This window comes from Panulirus ornatus, chromosome 20 (assembly GCF_036320965.1).
Source record: "Panulirus ornatus isolate Po-2019 chromosome 20, ASM3632096v1, whole genome shotgun sequence".
Taxonomy (NCBI): Eukaryota; Metazoa; Arthropoda; class Malacostraca; order Decapoda; family Palinuridae; genus Panulirus; species Panulirus ornatus.
Window position 1 is genome coordinate 55,676,970 of NC_092243.1, and position 18,237 is coordinate 55,695,206.

Here is an 18,237-nt window from a genome sequence, read left to right on the forward strand (position 1 = left end):
TAGCTTAGGCTAGGGTGTGTGTGTGTGTGTGTGTGTGTGTGTGTGTGTGTGTGTGTGTGTGTGTGCGTGTGTGTGTTTTACACACAGAAGAATTAAGACTTGGCAAAGCTATAGATGGTCAAGAGACGGGGCATATATATTATAGTAAAAATTAGTATTCACACACACACACTCACACACACACACACACACACACACACACACACACACACACACACACACACACACACACACACACACACACACATATTTTGTTCCAACACTCTCTTTTGTATGTCCCAGAACCTGATGTACAATACATGGCCGTAACCCTTATTGCTTATGAATCGTTGCTCTAGAAAAAAATGGCGACTTATAGATGACTAGTTATTGTCTGGCTCATCTATCATTTTTTTCTTGGGAATGATAATCCTACTGTTGTTTCAGATCATTCTTAATCATTTCTTCTGATTATGTGTTCCCATTCTAAAGTCTTTTTGCATGCGCATAATTCAATCACTTAGAGTGCAACGGAAGTCATGATCTTACCTTCCTTAGTTTCTTGTAGGTTTTGCACTTTTTCATCATTGTTCAAAAGTGAATGATGCCCAACGAAATAAAAAAAAAAAAGAAAGATCTCTGAGATAGACAGACACTATACCTGAGGTGGGGGACAACCTCACCTACCGACGGTCACAACCCTACATTCAATAATACTTTTACTGTACAGGATGAGTGCAAGTGTTATCACTCTTTAACGTTCGATTTGTAAGAGTTTTGTTCAGAAATGGGCATAGCATGCACCAGTTGTTGCCCTACCCTGGTGTAGTCACTCTATCCTTTCTCTAGACACTGCTGCTGCCTCTATTCGCTATGGAGTAATACGGCAGACGTTACTTGTTTGTCAAAATAGATTTCATAAATGTTGGGTGTGACCAGGCGTCCCCCTTCCTCTGGTGTGTTTCCGCTACACCTCAGTAATGATGGTACGGCTTGACAGATCGACCATCCGCAAACCTCCAAGGAGGTGTGGCGCTCTGTTGTCTCTATCCAGAGGAAGAGAGCCGTCATCGCCTGCTTCAGACAAACGTCCCTTCACATGATGCCAAGGTACCTGGGCTTCCGGAGACTGCAGGAGGTCCTGGGCCCAGAGTGTGCTGCTGCTGCTGCTGATGTTGTGTCGTGCTCTTTGCTACAACTGCTGCCGCTGGCCCCAAGCTCAGCGGCTTCACACTCCCGCTGTGTCTTATCCTAATAGTCATCACGTTAGATTCCTGGAACTGAGCTTGTAACTCTTCCCGTTTTGCTGGAAGAGTTTTTCCAGGTCGATCAGTGAAGCTGCTGAAGCTGAGACTAGCATAAACCAGTCGTTGAGTTGAGATGCACGTGATCCTTTGCATGTCTCCTGCCTCGCATCCTGTACATAGTGATGCGTGTCTGTTTTATGTATCTTGATGCACATTATTTTTCCCCCGGAACTTTTCTTCATTGTGGAATTTCAGTGTTACATCATGACTTATCACTGTTTATATATCTTATATACTTGAAGAAAACTGAAATGTATGATCTTAGTCTTTTTTTGCACATAAGCAAAAAACCTTGAACCTGTATGTGCAACATATTATTGCATCGTAATTTTTTGCCCATCATTGTTTAAATGCTTCATTAACTAACTTGAAGATTCACATTAGACATAAAAAAAGAAGTGAAAACGGTTATCCAAGTCACCAAAAATTTTCATGTAGCGGCCCTACTACCACACTAACATCTCTCACTATGGTAGATAACCCAGGGAGGCACACCTGCACACATGCAGGTATCATGTCCTACAGAAAGGCAAATTGACGCCTTTCATATATATATATATATATATATATATATATATATATATATATATATATATATATATATATATATATATATATATATATATATATATGTGTATATATATGTGTATATATATATATATATATATATATATATATATATATATATATATATATATATATATATATATATATATATATATATATATATATATACATATACACATATAGTCTGACTGAATATTACGGCTACATAATGACCATTCCATGCAAAAGTATATTTAGTGTAACTGGACCCTAATCATTGTCCCACTGACCTTACAGTGACATTGATTTTATCACGCTACAGTAATTCCATTAAGTGAATCCCACTGGCCGTCAGGGCGATCCAAAGTTACCACCGGACGTCATAACTAACATGAGCTGCGGGTGAGACTCTCCTGTTAAGTGAGAGTTGTGAGGCAGGTTGTGCCTCCCTGGTCGCCCGGCCCGCCTAGTCCACGAGTGTCGAAGAGGACCCTCATCATCCCCCCACCACCGCCACGGTTCTCCCTCATTTTCTGTGCGTTTTCTAAGCATTTGCGACGTAGTCATTAGCCATCATCTTCAGCGGTGACCCATGAACGTAGGTGGCGGCGGTGTGGTGGGTCGAAGACGGTTCTCTGGTAGTCTTGGCGCCGCTCGCCGCCCACCTCAGTCTTGCGCAGCCCTGCTCGTACGCCCTTGCGACATCTCCATCTTTCCCCTGTTCACGCACTGCACTCACGCCTGACGTTCCACGACCGCAAGTTGCACGTTTCGGATAATGTCGCTGGCGGTCGTGAGAGCTCAGTCCAGCATCCTAGGCCTGGGAGGGTGGCAGTGGTAACGTGAGCGTGGGGTTAGAGCAGGCTGTGGATGTGTGGGGTGATGGGTGGCGGGGCGGCCGGTGGTGTGTGGGCGGCGAGAGGCGGTGTGTTATGATAACGTTGCTACCGACTAACAGCTGGTGCTGGCGGCCTACAGGCCTGCACTCCCCCCGCCTCACGCTCGGGCTGGAGGAAGTTGCTGTCTTTTGCCCGCAAGCGTGCAGCCATCGCCTGTCTGCGCTCCGTGCCCTTCTATAACATCCGCAGGTAATGGGGTCGTGGACACCTCGACTACTGACAGACACACACGCTCCTTGATTACTCTCCCTGTCTCTAGAACACATAGTAAATATGATATCTGATGATACCATAGTTAACCAGAGTGAGGTGTAACCTGTTTGCATTGACAACATACGGAGAGTAACCCTGGTGCAGTGTAGCCATAGCAAAGTTTCGATTTTGCCAGTGTTGCCAGGTCATACTTCCGTAGTCAATTAGTTCTTAACTATTTCGATGTCACTTCCAAATGCACGTACCATATGCTCCTCCGAGCACACCTGTAGCTGAAACATTGATGTACTAAATTCTTCAAGACCTGAATTATTATTTGTCCGTGTCTGCTTCTGTACTATACAGTCACACTTGGATTATTTGTATACTGATAATGACATCAATAATTCATTTAAAAGTAATGCCCACCAGCTAAGATGGATACTCTGAACTATGTATGACGCTGGCATCGCTGGGGTAGACGCAAGGCGACAGTATTGCTGTTTCATTATTGAAGTATAGTTTAGTAATTAGGTTTGTTATAGATGCATGTCCTGCCACCACTTAGTGAGGGTATACGAGTGTGACGCTTATTACAACCTATAATAGACATGATCACCAGACTTTACACTCCTGTCTCAACAGATTGATTACAGAGATAAATTCAAGGAAGATTAACTATGAGTTGTCTTATCAGTTTTGGACATGTGGGCGCAGCGATGCACTGACTGAGAGCTAAGGTGACATCCAGGGGAGCGGCGCGTCGGTGCGTCAGTCATATCCTGTTAGAATTTCCTGAAAGGGGAGACGCAACACATCCTTACAGCACATCACCCGACTGCGCCAAGCGCCTGTATCGCACAACACGTACGGAGACTTTTACAGCCTAGCTGAGAGCTTTTCAATGCTCGTCCTTAAATGTAAAGATACAGCGAGCCCAATGTAGAGTGGAATCAATTTCTCAGATTTTATCATGTCCTTTATCTCAATGTTCCAAGGAAGACCGTCATGTCACAGATGGCCCCATCTTCTGTCTTTGAAGAATGTGTTAAGTCAACTGCCTTGAACCCTTTAGGCTCCACACCAGTTAGGAATAGAGAGTTAATTTGAATAGTTTCCACACAAGGGAAGAAGTTACGCTCAAAATTTAAAGTCTAGATAAACTTTACTTGAAATCAGTATAAACTGTGTTGTTCCAACAACTTCATTAAAAAAAAAGATGAGCCTCTGAATCCCTGCTCTGAGAGATTTCGATACCACTATGACAGTGGCTGAATAATGTTCTCTTTGGGGACTTCCACTAAAGTCTAAGATTCTATATAAGACGAAGGAAATCAGAGATATGTGTAAGCACAAAAAATGTTTTCCTGTTTTGTTTGATAATATTTATCAACAGCGAATCACAAAAAAGACCCAGTGAGGGAAACACCTAAAGGTTTATTATGGAAAGTAAATTTCATAGAAAAGAAAAGTCGTTTATTCTTTGTTGGATGTCACCTGACTCGCCGTCAGGACAAGCATCGCCTGTGTTGTATTCCTTGTCAAACTTAACGTGATCGCCTCCCCTATCCAGGGGGCGTAGTGTCACAGTCAGTAAACAAGTCTGAGACAGAAGGGGTGCGATTGTCAAGTTTGTTGTCCAGACATCATCCTCTGGTGACCTTGTCTGGCCCCAGCCACGAGCCTGCAACATCTTGGGTCTCAAGGCTGAACGTGATCTAACCTAACCTAACTTTGTCTCACCTTACGCCCGATGGTGAAGATCTACCAGACTCTAGACAGACTATATATATATATGCCAGACCCTCGATTATCTCCTATTATATTACAAAAACAAAAGAAAAAAGACTTCAGCCTTAATATCCAAAATGTTTTGAGAGTGTGAATGCAGCCTGTGGCTATGTTTGCATTTTATTGTTCAATGTCCATTTGTCATTCGTTTTTTTTTTTTTCCTGTTCGTAGTAATGCCTTCACAGAACCATGTGAGAGGTATAGCAGTACCTGGCGTGTTCTAGATCATAGATGGTGTTCCTCAACTACCCGCACGTGCTCTTCTGACTCCCCTCCTCTCTCTCTCTCTCTCTCTCTCTCTCTCTCTCTCTCTCTCTCTCTCTCTCTCTCTCTCTGAATATATATATATATATATATATATATATATATATATATATATATATATATATATATATATATATATATATATATATATATATATATATATATATATATATACATATATATATATATATATATATATATATATATATATATATATATATATATATATATATATATATATATATATATATACATATATATATATATATATATATGTGTGTGTGTGTGTGTGTGCGTGTGTGTGTGTGTGTGTGTGTGTGTGTGTGTGTGTGTGTGTGTGTGTGCGTGTGTGTGTGTGTGTGTATGTGTGTGTGTGTGTGTGTGTGTGTATGTGTGTGTGTGTGTGTGTGTGTTCGCATAAACCAATATGCATATGTATATATAAAATGCTTACGCGCCTCGAAACGAATGAAGAGAGGAAGAGCGTTTTGGGAAGAACTGAGAGAGATTTTTCAGCAATTTTGATGCCAGGGATCGACTTTTACTAAATGTCACAGTGGATGGTGTGGTAAGTGAGGAAATGAACGAGGGTGCATGGAGCACTTACTCTTGTGAATGAAAACAGTAAGCACCTTGTAGAGATGTGTGCTGAAAAAAGAACTAGTAATCAAGAATGCCTGGTAAAAAAAGAGGGATATATATGGATATAATTTGGGTAAGTGGGATGATAGTAAGAGGGCATTATTAGATTATTTGCCAATCGATAGGGGACCAGAATGGAAGTGAGAGGAGCAGCTGCTGAAATGTATGATTACTGGTTGGGGAAAGCTAGGGTGAATGCTTGGAGACGGTTTAAGAATAGATTAACTGCTGTACATGGGAAGAGGATGGTGAAAGTGAGTGAACCTGGAAACGAGCTTGTGTGGTGAAATGCCAGGAGAGATCAACTGGAATGACAAAAGGTGAAAGTAATTGAAGCCAATGTAGTGGGTCAGGAAAGGGTGGTATTTAGGGGAGTATGGCGTACATGTACGAGAGAAGTGTTTAGCATGCGGAAGTTTGGAGATGAATGTGTGAAGACGGGTAGTGAGTGGTGGGATGAAGTGGTTGATAGTTGAAGAGGAAAGAGAGAGATATGAGCGTTATTTGCAGGAAAGGAAAGAAAGTTATTGAGAGATCTAAATGAGAAAGAAGCAGGCTTAGAGGAAGGTGTAAGGACTGAAAAAGAGGGCAGATGAGAGCTGGTGTGAGCAAATATGAGCAGTCATCAGGGAATTACGAAAATGCTTTGTTATGAGTTCAGTAGTGTGATATAATCAAGAGAGAGAAATAGGAGCATAGGAGATAATGTCCTGTGGGAAAGTAGTACTAGGTAGACATGAGGTGAAGGGATGATGTGAGTATTTTGAAGGACTATTAAATGTGTTCAGTGATAGAGGTATGCGAGGTGAGAGAGTCATGGAAAACATTTTGGTAAAAAGAGAAGTGGTGAAAGTCTTGTGTAAGATAAAGTGTGGCAGAGCGGCTGAGGTAGAAGGAATTGCACTTGAATTTCTTGAGGAAAAGGATAACTGTGTTGTTGACTGGTTAATCTGGATTATCAGTGTATATAAGGATCCTGGTGAGGTGTCTAAGGATTGGCGGAGTATCTCTTTATATTCGAATGAAGAGGTGTGAGTTTGCTGAGTGTATCCGGTAAGTTGTATGGAAGAGTGGTGATTGAGAGGGTAGCAGCATGCACAGAGTATCAGACTGGGGAGGAACAGTTTTCTGGTATGGTAAAGGGTGATGTGTATATTAGGAGTTTTTCGTTGAATTTGTGTGAGAAATACTTAGGGAAAAAAATGATTTGTATGTATCATTTATGGATGTGGAGAAAGCGCATGATAAGGTTGACAGAAATGCTTTGTGGAAGGTGCTGCGACTATGTGGTGTGGAAAGAAAGCTATTAGAAGCAGTGAGGTGTTTTTATCAGAGAATAAGGCGTGTTTGTGTGAGTAAGATGCGAGGAGGATGATGGCTTTCAGGTGAAGGTGGGTTTTTGGCAAGGGTGTGTGATGTCATCAAGGCTGTTTAATCTGTTTTTAGATGGGCTGGTTGGGGAAGTGAATACGAGGGTTTTGGGAAGAGGTGGAGGCTTCAGTCCTCCAATGGTGGAAGGAGGGGGGGGGGCTGGTAGGTGAAAGTCAGTTACTGTTTGCTGATGACGCAGCGTTGGTGGCAGATCTGAGGAGAAATTGCAGAGGTTGGCTGCTGAGTTTAGGAGAGTGTGTGAAAAGAGAAAGTTAAGTGTAAATCTAAATGGAAGCAAAGTTGTTAGGCGTAGCAGCGGAGAGAGACAGGTAACTGGAGTGAGAGTCTGAATGTGGAAAACTTAGAGGAAGTGAATTGTTTTTGATACCTTGAAGTAGACATGACAGCGATTGGAACCATAGGAGATGAAATGAGCTATAGGGTGGATGAGAGGGCAAAGGTCTTGCGTGTACTGAGGAATGCGTGGAAAGAACACTATCTTTGAGGACAAAGATGGATATGTTTGAAGGTTTAGTAGTCCCGACGGTGCTGTATGGATGGTAGGAGTGGGGCTTAAATGACAAAGTACTGAAGAAGGGTGATTGTGTAGTAATTGATACGTTTGAGAACAAAATATTGTGAAGAGGGTTAATTGAGTAAGAAGTGATAGAGTGAGAGAGAGGTATGGCATTAAGAGGAGTATGCATGAGAATGCTGAAGAGGCTGTACTGGAATGTTTTAGACATGTAGAGAGGATGAGTGACGAGAGGAATTGGTGGGAACAAGGAAGAAGTGAAAGGATGGAGTGAATGACGCTTTAAGTGCGCGTAAAATGAATATGTAGGAGGGTGTCATATCTCATAAAGGGAATTGGAGAGATATGGTATAGTGGGGACTACGCGCTGTCAGTGGGTTGATCTATGATATATAAGGCAGTTGGGTAAACTACGAAAAGGTTTGTGTGAGACCCGATTGTGGACAGGAAGCTTTGGTTTCGGTGCAGTATACAAAACAGGTAGGGAGTGGATGTGAGCTAATGTTTGTGTGTGTGTGTGTGTGTGTGTGTGTGTGTGTGTGTGTGTGTGTGTGATGTGGCATACATGGGGAGACAAGCTATCAGTAGACTGAAACAGGGCATATGATGCAGCCGGAGAAAACCACTGAAAGCTCTGTGAGGCCTAGTTTTGGATAGGGAGCTATGGTTTCGGTGCGGTACACATGATGGCCAGGGAGTGGATGTGATCGAGTGGAGCCTTTTCTTTGGCCGTTTCTGGCGCTAGCTCTCTAACGCGGGAAACAGTGAACAAGTGTGAAAGAAAAGATGGATGAGTGCGTATATATATATATATATATATATATATATATATATATATATATATATATATATATATATATATATATATATATATATATATATATATATATATATATATATAACCTCATTCTGAGGATGCCGATAATATATAATCGTGAACACGATCAGTGTCTGTTCTTACTTTCTAATGTGAAATTATTTTTTGTGGTGTCATTGTTTTAGAGGCATAAGAGGATGTTTCTCAGCCCAGGCAAGTAAATCATAAAGTGGGGGAAAGTTGAGGCATTTATAATTATTCATCAATAAGGCTGGCTTTCTTCACCACCCAACGTAGGTTAGTCCTTGAAGAAATAATAGTGTCTTTTACTTGATCGACTCTGAGTAGTTGCTTCACTAGAAAAAGCTAGACAGTAACATACTTGGCCAGCCGCTTTGTAGCCATAAGTCTTCATCATTAATATCTGAGCCTCTACCACGCGGGTGCGGGCGCTGCTGCCTATACTACTACCACGTACTAACGGACACATCAGTCTAACTTGGCTTTTTTTTTCAAACCAACATGTCATACAGGCACCGCGCTGTTAACTTGTTCCTCCGGACCTACCGGGAGTACTGGCTGTCAGACGAGAACGTGGGGCAGGAAGTGGTCATCGAGGATTTGACGGTGAGTAGTAGGTCGTCTGCTTTGAGATCATGAGCTGGGGATGACGCTTGGGTTAGATTAGGATACCTCCACCCACTCGCCTTTTCCTCTCATGTGTGAGTGTATATATTTTGTGTATGAAACATGAAACTCAAGCTCCTCACCCCAGTCTTAGGGTAGGGAGTCTCTGGGTAGTAGTTTCCATGAGCAACGCCATTCAGGTCTGACGACAGGCGCGACAAACACAGTCGTCTTATCAACTTCATACTCAGCAATTGCCGAGGTTATTCTATAGCAAAACAGGGAGACTTGTTGGTAGCTTCTGGTGTGGAAGATATTCATACAGATTATTGCACTAGGGGAATATTGTATGAGAGGTTTTCAGTCATACCATTCAAAGACCTTTCCATCGGTAGAAATGAAGAGGAAAAATCGCTTACTCTAAAAGAATTGTTCCTTTATGTATCATAGCCAAAAACACTTGATATCTGTTGATGCCACTGAGATGAAGACAGAATACGGAATTTGCTTCACCCCAGCACATATCACCGACTGAGGGCTTGCACTAACCCAGTATACAAAACACCAGTTAAGGGCTTGCCCTACCCAGTAGACATCAGTTGAGGAGGTGCCTTACCGTAACACACACAATCAGATAAGGATTTACCCTATTCTAGCTAACATCTCTACATGGGGGTTTACCCTATCCAGTACACCTCAGCAGTTGAGAGTTTACGTTATCCCCATCTAACATTACCACCTGCGGTCTTGCTCTACCCCAACACATCACTAGATGGGGCTTGCACTTCTCCAGCATACGTTACCAAACACTCTAGGAAATATTCTTCAGACACAATATCATGATCACTGCACATAGAACCCGAACTGTGTATTCAACAGTGGAACTCGTCATGTATTATTCACAAAAACCGAATCATACCAAGTGGTGCGGAAACACCACTGTGTAGATTCAGTTTCCGTATCAGACATTCACTGATAACGTTGCTTTGCTTTTGTAGCAATCGTTCGAAGAAGCTGAGAGCAAGAAGAAGGAAGCGGAAGAAGACGAGGGCAAGCCAGACCAACTGACGCAGTTGGTGACCACCTTCAGTCAGAAGGCCACCACCGAGCACACGGGCGTCCTGGCTGAAGACCCACTCTACATGTCTTACGCCGAGATCATGGGTAAGGAATCCTTGCAGCCTTCGTTTACCCGTTATGTCAGATCTTGGGATGGTGATCATGGTAGAAGATGGATCTTGGTCGTGCTCAAACGTGGACCACAGCTCATGCTGGGACGTGGACCACTCTTCAAGTTGGGACGTGGATCATTGTTCATGCTTGGACGTGGATCATGGTTCATATTGAGACGTGGACCACTGGTCAGGCTGGGACGTGGACCACTGTTCATGTTAGGACATGGACCACTGGTCATGTTATGACGTTAACCCCTGATCATGTTATAACGTGGACCACCGGTCCTGTTTCGATCATGTGGTGATATGGACCACTGGTTTTGCTGAGGCATGGATCGGACCAGTAGCTGAATATCCACAGGACCGGTTCATGAAATCCTCAAGGTTATACTTTCTCTTCGATGAGAAGACAAGTCTAGGGGGAATGTGTTACAGGGAAGTTCTGAATGGTAGTGACAAATTTCTTTACAGCTTAGACATACATCCCACCATATTCAGTTCATGTAAGGGAAAGTCCATGGAAAATAGAATTAACTTATGTATAGGAAACAATAGCTTTGTTAAACAATATGAGAGAGAACGGTGTCTGGTCCAAGACTGGACTCTGTACTTTGTCTTGTCCACAGCCAAGTCGTGCGGAGAGGAGGAGGAAGAAGGCGACGAAGAAGGTGGCGAGGAGGAGGGCGGCAACGAGGACCCGGCTGCTGCTCTTAATGTATGTACTGGTGACGTGACCGAGCTGGTCATCTTGGTGTCCACTGACCGCCATTTTGCCTCACCTAACTCACTGTCGCTCATGTAATATAACCTGTTTCTTTTTGCTGCCACGTCCAAATGACATGAAAGAGAGCTACAGCTGCTACTTGCTTGTCATTTCGATGTACGTCAAAAACAATCATGGTGTAGGCTCAGTACCAGTGATGGATGAAGAAAACATAACTGTCATCAATAGAGTCGCTTCTTCGGCTAGGTTATTGTAACCAGCAACAGTCACGATTAACTTGCAGATTTATGATCGTTTTTCAATAATCTCATAAAAGATTATTTAAAAGATAATCGATTCGCCCGTCACTATATGATACAGATGCCAGGCGCTGGGTGAAGCCATGCTGCATTTTATACTCAGGTTTGGCCATTCGCGGTGACTTCTCTCAGTCTGTTACTTCTTGGTGTAATTGCTAGTTCGTCTTTTTAGTTCAATTTGTCCTCCATGGGCCCCGAAGATGAAGAAGGCAGATTCAGACTCAGAACTGGTGAATCTCTCAAAAGTTTATCACGAATTGGTTCTAGCTACCTTTGTAAACTTCCTTATCTTGGTAATCCTCTAAGAAAGAGAACTGAGGAACAAATGCGTTGAATAGATCGTTAAGAATTTATTTCAGATGATGCCAGAAAAAGATTCATTTTCAGATTCAGTACAAGGATTTGATGAGTCAATTTAGTGAACTGTGTGAAAAATTAAGTGGTTATTTTAGTTTGGATGCCCACTTTCCCTTCAGCCCACCGGATACAACTTGAGGACACGTGTGGATTAAACTGAGAGGCTGAGAGTCATTAACCCGCCGTACGTACATGGGAACGAACCTAAATATTTACAAAGATAAAAGGTATTGCTACGCTTAAACGTGAGGCAGCAAGATTTTTTCCTGCCACAGCCGCTATTGCTGCTGCTTATCAGCCACAACTGCTAAGGTAGGCCAATCTTTTGATAAGATAGTGAAGCCATTCATAAGATTATCTTTGAGATATTGTGGTCGAAGCCTAGCTACAGCTGTTTCTTTCTGACAATCGCAGCATCATCATTTTACTGATATGTTCATCGGTACTTGGCCAATGTTCTTTTATTTTTGTGAGGATTGCAGGTACGTAGAACGCAGCAACGGAATAAATCTCTTTAAGATTTTTAAAGTTACAAGTCACGAGACTAATCATTCTCATGATACAGTTTAGTCAAGTCTATTTTCTTTCTGTGAAAGCTTCGCTCTCTCAGTACCTAGATCAGCTGCGGCGCTTGAGTCAAAAGTCAAGTGTACTGGACGCAATTTCTCTCTATTGAGCTCAGTGATCTGAATGAGCGTGCGTGGCTATGCCGGCGAGCGGTCGTTCCAAGAATTCTTGTGTCCCTGAGTTACCCAGATCACGTCGAAGCTGGAGACACAAAACGACTCTTGATGAGTATGAGGCCTCATTAGCCTTCGCCTCATTCACCACTTTCAGTTCCAGCTCACTTCCACTTGACTGACTCTCAGCATCCTCTGGTGACCAGGGCTTTGTGATAGTTCTTACGGGGAATGGATCAAGAGTGCTTAAGATCTGTGATCATGACATCTGCTTGATGACCTGATACGTCGCTCAGACTTAATATGACACATTATGGAATCTGTATCTGGAGACGAAGTCTAACATCACATATTGCCATATGAGCAGTATAAATGACCTTACCAGGTCTCTCTTGATATACAAGTATATAGATGAATAGATATATAGACAAATTGATTGATAGATAGATAGATAGATGGATAGATAATATGTTTATAGCTGTAGTAGATTTATATAATCATCATCCTTATACCCGAAACTTAATCCCTAACCATTACTTGAGATATTAGCCTTTAACTAAGAGACCAGTGTTACTGCCCTTTGCTGGCATGACCTTAACATGACCTTATAACTCCAGCATTGACCTGTCCTTTGTGTTCTTGTACATGCTCCCCCTCGCGGCCGCTCCCGGACCATGGAGGACCTGATGGTAGGTGACACCAACTGGCTTCTGTCTCCACTTGCCCTTCCTCACCTCCCTTTCCTCACCACCTGTATAATGTGACCAACGGCGGGTGTGATGTCTCCACCTGCCCTCCACTCCTCCTTTTCCTCACCACTTGTATGGTGTGACCACCTGTGTGAATGATGTCACCACCTGCCCCCTCGCTATCCATCTGATGTGACACACCTTCATGATGTGGCCACCTCCTCCCTCACTCATGTTTGATGGGGTCGCTTGTATGATGTGACCGTCTGTCACTATACCACCTGTAAGATCCGTTCCCTTACTGCTTGTATGATGTGACAAGCTATCCCCTTACCATCTATATGGTGTGAAAGTCTATCTATTACCACCTGTATGGTATTATAACCCAACCCATTTCCACTAGTGTGTTATGACCAGGTGTACCTCCTCGACACCTGTATGATGTAACCACCTCTTCCCTTAACCCCTGCATGATGTGAGGTGATTTCCTATTCCCTTCCCTCTTATATGATATGACCACTTGTAAGATGTGACCACCTGTAGGATGTGACCACCTGTATGATGTACCCATTCGTACGATATGATCAATGAGTACCTGCATGATGTATCCATCTATATGATGTGGTCGCTTGTATGATGTGATCTTTCGTATGATGTGATCACTTGTAGAATTAGATCACCTGTAGAATGTGAACACCTGTATGAAGTGATGACCATATTTACTATGTGACAACCTTTATGTTGTGGCCACCTGTAGAATGTGACCATTCTTATAATATGGTGTGAGCACCTGTATGATGTGTGACCACTTTCATGATGTGAACACCTTTATGGTATGTTACCACTTACGTGATATGATCACGTTTATGATATAATCAACCATGTGATCACCTTTATGATGTGACCATCTGTATGATGTGTGATCACTTTCCAATTGCCTCTATCTTTTCACATTAGCCACCTGCTTAATTCAATCAATATCAACATGACTTCTGGTATGACTATCTCTTTGATGTGATCACCTTTCTTCTAGCTTTCACTTGGACACCCAAATAATGGCCTACCTTTAATCTGTGATTATCTGCTTGTCGTCAGTGACCACCACCTGTCTAATGTGTGACTGCTCTCTGTTTTCCTCACCCGTCCCCTGTGATCACCTGTCTGTTGTTCCCACCCATCCTCTGTGGCCACCTGTCTGTTGTCCTCACTCATCTGTGGCCACCTGTCTGTTTTCCTCACCCATCTTCTGTGGCCACCTGTCTGTTGTCCTCACCCATCTTCTGTGGCCACCTGTCTGTTTTCCTCACCCATCCTCTGTGGCCACCTGTCTGCTGTCCTCACTCATCTGTGGCCACCTGTCTGTTTTCCTCACCCATCTTCTGTGGCCACCTGTCTGTTGTCCTCACCCATCTTCTGTGGCCACCTGTCTGTAGTCCTTACACGTCCTCTTTGGCCACCTGGCTTTTATGGCAACATCTGTTTTGTTATCTCTGGCGTGCTACGTGGAGTGGGTTGTTTATCTGTCTGTTGTGATAACCTGTTTCTTGTGGACGTCGTTTACTGTGATTCCTTGTTTGTTCTGATCACCTGTCAGTTGTGTCTGCTTTATCCTGTGGCCATTTGTATGTTGAGACCACAAGTATATTGCGACCGCCTGTGTGTTGAAGTCATCCGTATGTTGTGACCACTTTATGTTGTGATAAACTTTATTTCGTGATGATCTGTATTTTGTGATGATCTGTATTTTGTGCCCACCTGTAAAATGTGACCTCATGTCTGTTTTGGACCACTTGATATTGTGATGATCTGCCTGTGCTGACCCCATTAAGGACATATCCCGTTTATCGTGATCATCTGGGTGTTGTAATCACCTTCATGTTGTGACCACCTTGCTGTTGTAACTTGATGTAGTTGCATAATTTGCCGCACGCTTAACCCAGTTATGTGTTCAGTGAGAACTCGTTTCTACCCACTATCAGGTGTGGAGATCTGACACGAATTTTTGGTATGGCACATATGGTGTTTTGGAGAAAGCATATCATGGCTGTTCATATCACTACTCTCTACCAACCTAACCTAACCAGTGGCACTACCTAACTCCTCGTAGTCTCTTTGGCCATACATGAACCCGATCTGGTAGAGAAGCAACGATGATATGCCTCCGTGCCCTTGTCTCCTCACACCTCCACTTTCTAAGAGCATGAATTAAACAATTTCTAATGCAAGTTATATTAGGATGCTATTACTCTTTTTTTTTTTTATTAAGAATCATTGGTGTTCAACACGTAGTAATGGTTATGTGGGAAGTCAATTTAACGAATGATGGTGTGGTCTGGGCCAACAGGAGCAGGAGTTGGAGAAGCAGAAGCTGCTGTTCCACCAAGCGCGCCTGGCGAACCGTGGCGTGGCGGAGATGGTCCTCCTTCATGTGTCGGCGGCGCGTGGCCAGCCCAGCGACATGGTCATGATGACCCTCAAACTGGGTATTGCCATCCTTAGGGGCGGTAACGTCGACTGCCAGGCGGTGAGTAACCTACCATCCATCTGCGCACACTCTCATCACTCTTATGGCTAAAACTTTCCTCATTGTTCCATAGCCACACTCCCCACAGTGACACAAGACCCAACTCCCTCAGCGTTCCGTGGCCACACTCCACTCTCCGATCCATGACCACACTTCTTCTCATTTTCTTTTGGCTACAGTCCCCTTACTGTCTCATAGCCACACTCCCCCCATTGTTCCAAAGCCCCACTCCCGTCACTGTCATAGCCACACTGCCCTCTTTGTCGCATGGTTCCAGCACCTGCACTTCCCTCACCTGTCACCTGGGGATGAACAGAGGATGACTAGGGACTGTATAAGCCAAACTGAACAACACTTCTAGGAGCAGCAAAAAGCGTGATATGAGCTACTCTGCTAGGACCACAAAACAGAATGTCATGGCCCATGTAAATGAAAGAGAGCTGCTCAGAAGAGTTCTAGTTGGCTTGGTTATTTGCTAGACTATGGACCATATTGCCCTCTAGTTCTTGGCTGGCTTCACACTCCCTGAACTGTAATGATGTCATCACTCTCCTTCACATTTCATCAGCCAAGCCACATTCTCCTCGGACTGTTAAAGTTCCAACACTCACATGTCATCAGCCAAGCCTCAGACTTTCCGGCCCGGCCTCTCATAGTGTCAACACTCTCCTACCCAGATCAGCCACACTGGTCAGTCAGTGTACACCACTGAGATATAGTAATTCATTATGCATGAAAACATTTGTTTCCCATAAATCTGACAGTCCCATATTTTAGGGTCCTTTTTGTCTCATCCTTTCACCCTCTAAGATCAGAAAAGCTTCCCTGGAGAATTAACTCCCACCACTGACATAAGGAATCGACCTCCGCCACGGACATCATTCTCAGCCAGAGACAATTAGCCAAGCAATTTTTTTTTCTATTTGTTGAGTTTCCTCTCATGATATACTTCGATTATCTCGACTCTTGGTTAACCTGTTCTTGCTGACCTGCAACTCGACCAGTGTCAGTTTCTGTATCCTATGTCGTCTGCCCTGAAATATTGCTTCTAACCTTGACGCATATTGTCTAACCTGACCCATATCTTCTACTTCTGAAATTACCTATTTCTTCCGGCATAGTCGGTTTCTATTAAGTGATATATTTCATCTGCTTGACATGATCTTAACCTCTGTGTATTCTATTATTGATTTTGTATGTCTAGTATTTCCGACTTGACGTGGTGATCACTCTTGCAGGCCATGTTGAACTACCTGAAGGAGAAGAAAGACGCCTCATTCTTTTTGTCCATCGCTGGCCTGATGAACTCGTGTTCTGTCCTGGACCTGGACGCCTTCGAGCGCAACACCAAGGCGGAAGGTCTGGGCGTGGGCGCTGATGGTTGTGCCGGCGAGAAGAACATGCACGACGCAGAATTCACATGTGCTCTCTTCCGGTTTATCCAACTCACCTGTGAAGGCCATAACCTGGGTGAGTGCTGGTGCCTGACGGCTACTGTGCCAGGCCTGATGCCGGCAGCCCACTCAAAATTCCCTCCCTCATCTCTCATTCTGATGATAATGATATATATATATATATATATATATATATATATATATATATATATATATATATATATATATATATATATATATATATAGCGACATGATTACTGTATTTCTTTTAATGTCTCATTTATGGCAATGATTTTTCTTGTTTATAATCGCTTCATTTAAGAAGTACATTTATGATGTTTTGGCGATAGAAATGCCCTAGATGCTAGGAGAATACATGACGAATATCTCACATTATTTACTTGGACGTACGATCCATGACGAAGTAATCTTGCAGACTGGCAGAACTACTTGAGGACTCAGGCGGGTAACACGACCACTGTCAACGTAATCAACTGTACCGTTGATTACCTTCTGCGTCTGCAGGAGTCCATCATGGATTTCTACTGGCACTACTCCTCAAAGGAGATTATCGATCCTGCCGGCAAGTCCAACTTCTTTAAGGCCATCGGTGTAGCCAGTCAAGTAAGCACGAGTTTTGTGTGGTATAGGACAAGACTGAATATGGAGTTAATGACAGAGCAACAATTTGCATCTTGACTTAGGGAAAAATAAGCTGTATTTTACTTTCATTTTTTACCCGAAATGTTGAAAGATACGAAAGGGATTTGTGAGGTGATACTTTGGTTATCTACGGCGCAGGTGTTCAACACCCTCACTGAGGTCATCCAGGGGCCGTGTGTTGGCAACCAACAGACTCTGGCACACTCGCGTCTCTGGGACGCCGTTGGAGGTTTCCTCTTCTTGTTCGCCCACATGCAGGACAAGCTCAGTAAGCACGCCTCGCAAGTCGACCTCTTGAAGGAGCTCCTCAACCTGCAGAAGGACATGGTCATCATGATGCTCTCCATGTTGGAAGGTGCGCCTTTGGCGAGGCTGACAGTTGCTAATGTAGAGATTCTTACACTGTTGTTCTCTAAATACAAAACAGAATGAAATTTTCATTGAAAATATCAATTTTATTTTTACAAAAGGCTTCGGTCAGTTTAATATAGATCATATGAAGCCTTGAGACACTCCTGTTTTATGTCGTCGAATGACATTGACCTTGTGTTTGGCAGGTAACGTTGTGAACGGAACCATTGGTAAACAGATGGTGGACACACTGGTGGAAAGCGCCTCTAACGTCGAGGTGAGCCAGCACTTCCTTATGTCTCATAGGAGAGAGGGACGGGATGCAGGAGGGGAGGAGAGAACTGTGAATTTATGGGAGGTTGTTTCCTTAGTGTGGCTGCATCAGCCACGAAAGACATTAGTATTAATTT

The 18,237-nt window shown here is 43.3% G+C and overlaps 1 protein-coding gene across 1 annotated transcript in view; it reads left to right on the plus strand.

Annotated features, from left to right (window-relative positions):
- The window catches only part of LOC139756016 (ryanodine receptor-like), a 494,517-nt gene that overhangs the window by 444,751 nt on the left and 31,529 nt on the right, over positions 1 to 18,237 (plus strand). Inside the window, 9 exon segments of the mRNA XM_071674954.1 lie at positions 980 to 1,089; positions 8,878 to 8,971; positions 9,970 to 10,135; positions 10,773 to 10,861; positions 15,240 to 15,419; positions 16,658 to 16,889; positions 17,250 to 17,437; positions 17,615 to 17,831; positions 18,034 to 18,104. Of these exon segments, the coding sequence (XP_071531055.1) occupies positions 980 to 1,089; positions 8,878 to 8,971; positions 9,970 to 10,135; positions 10,773 to 10,861; positions 15,240 to 15,419; positions 16,658 to 16,889; positions 17,250 to 17,437; positions 17,615 to 17,831; positions 18,034 to 18,104 (1,347 nt within the window).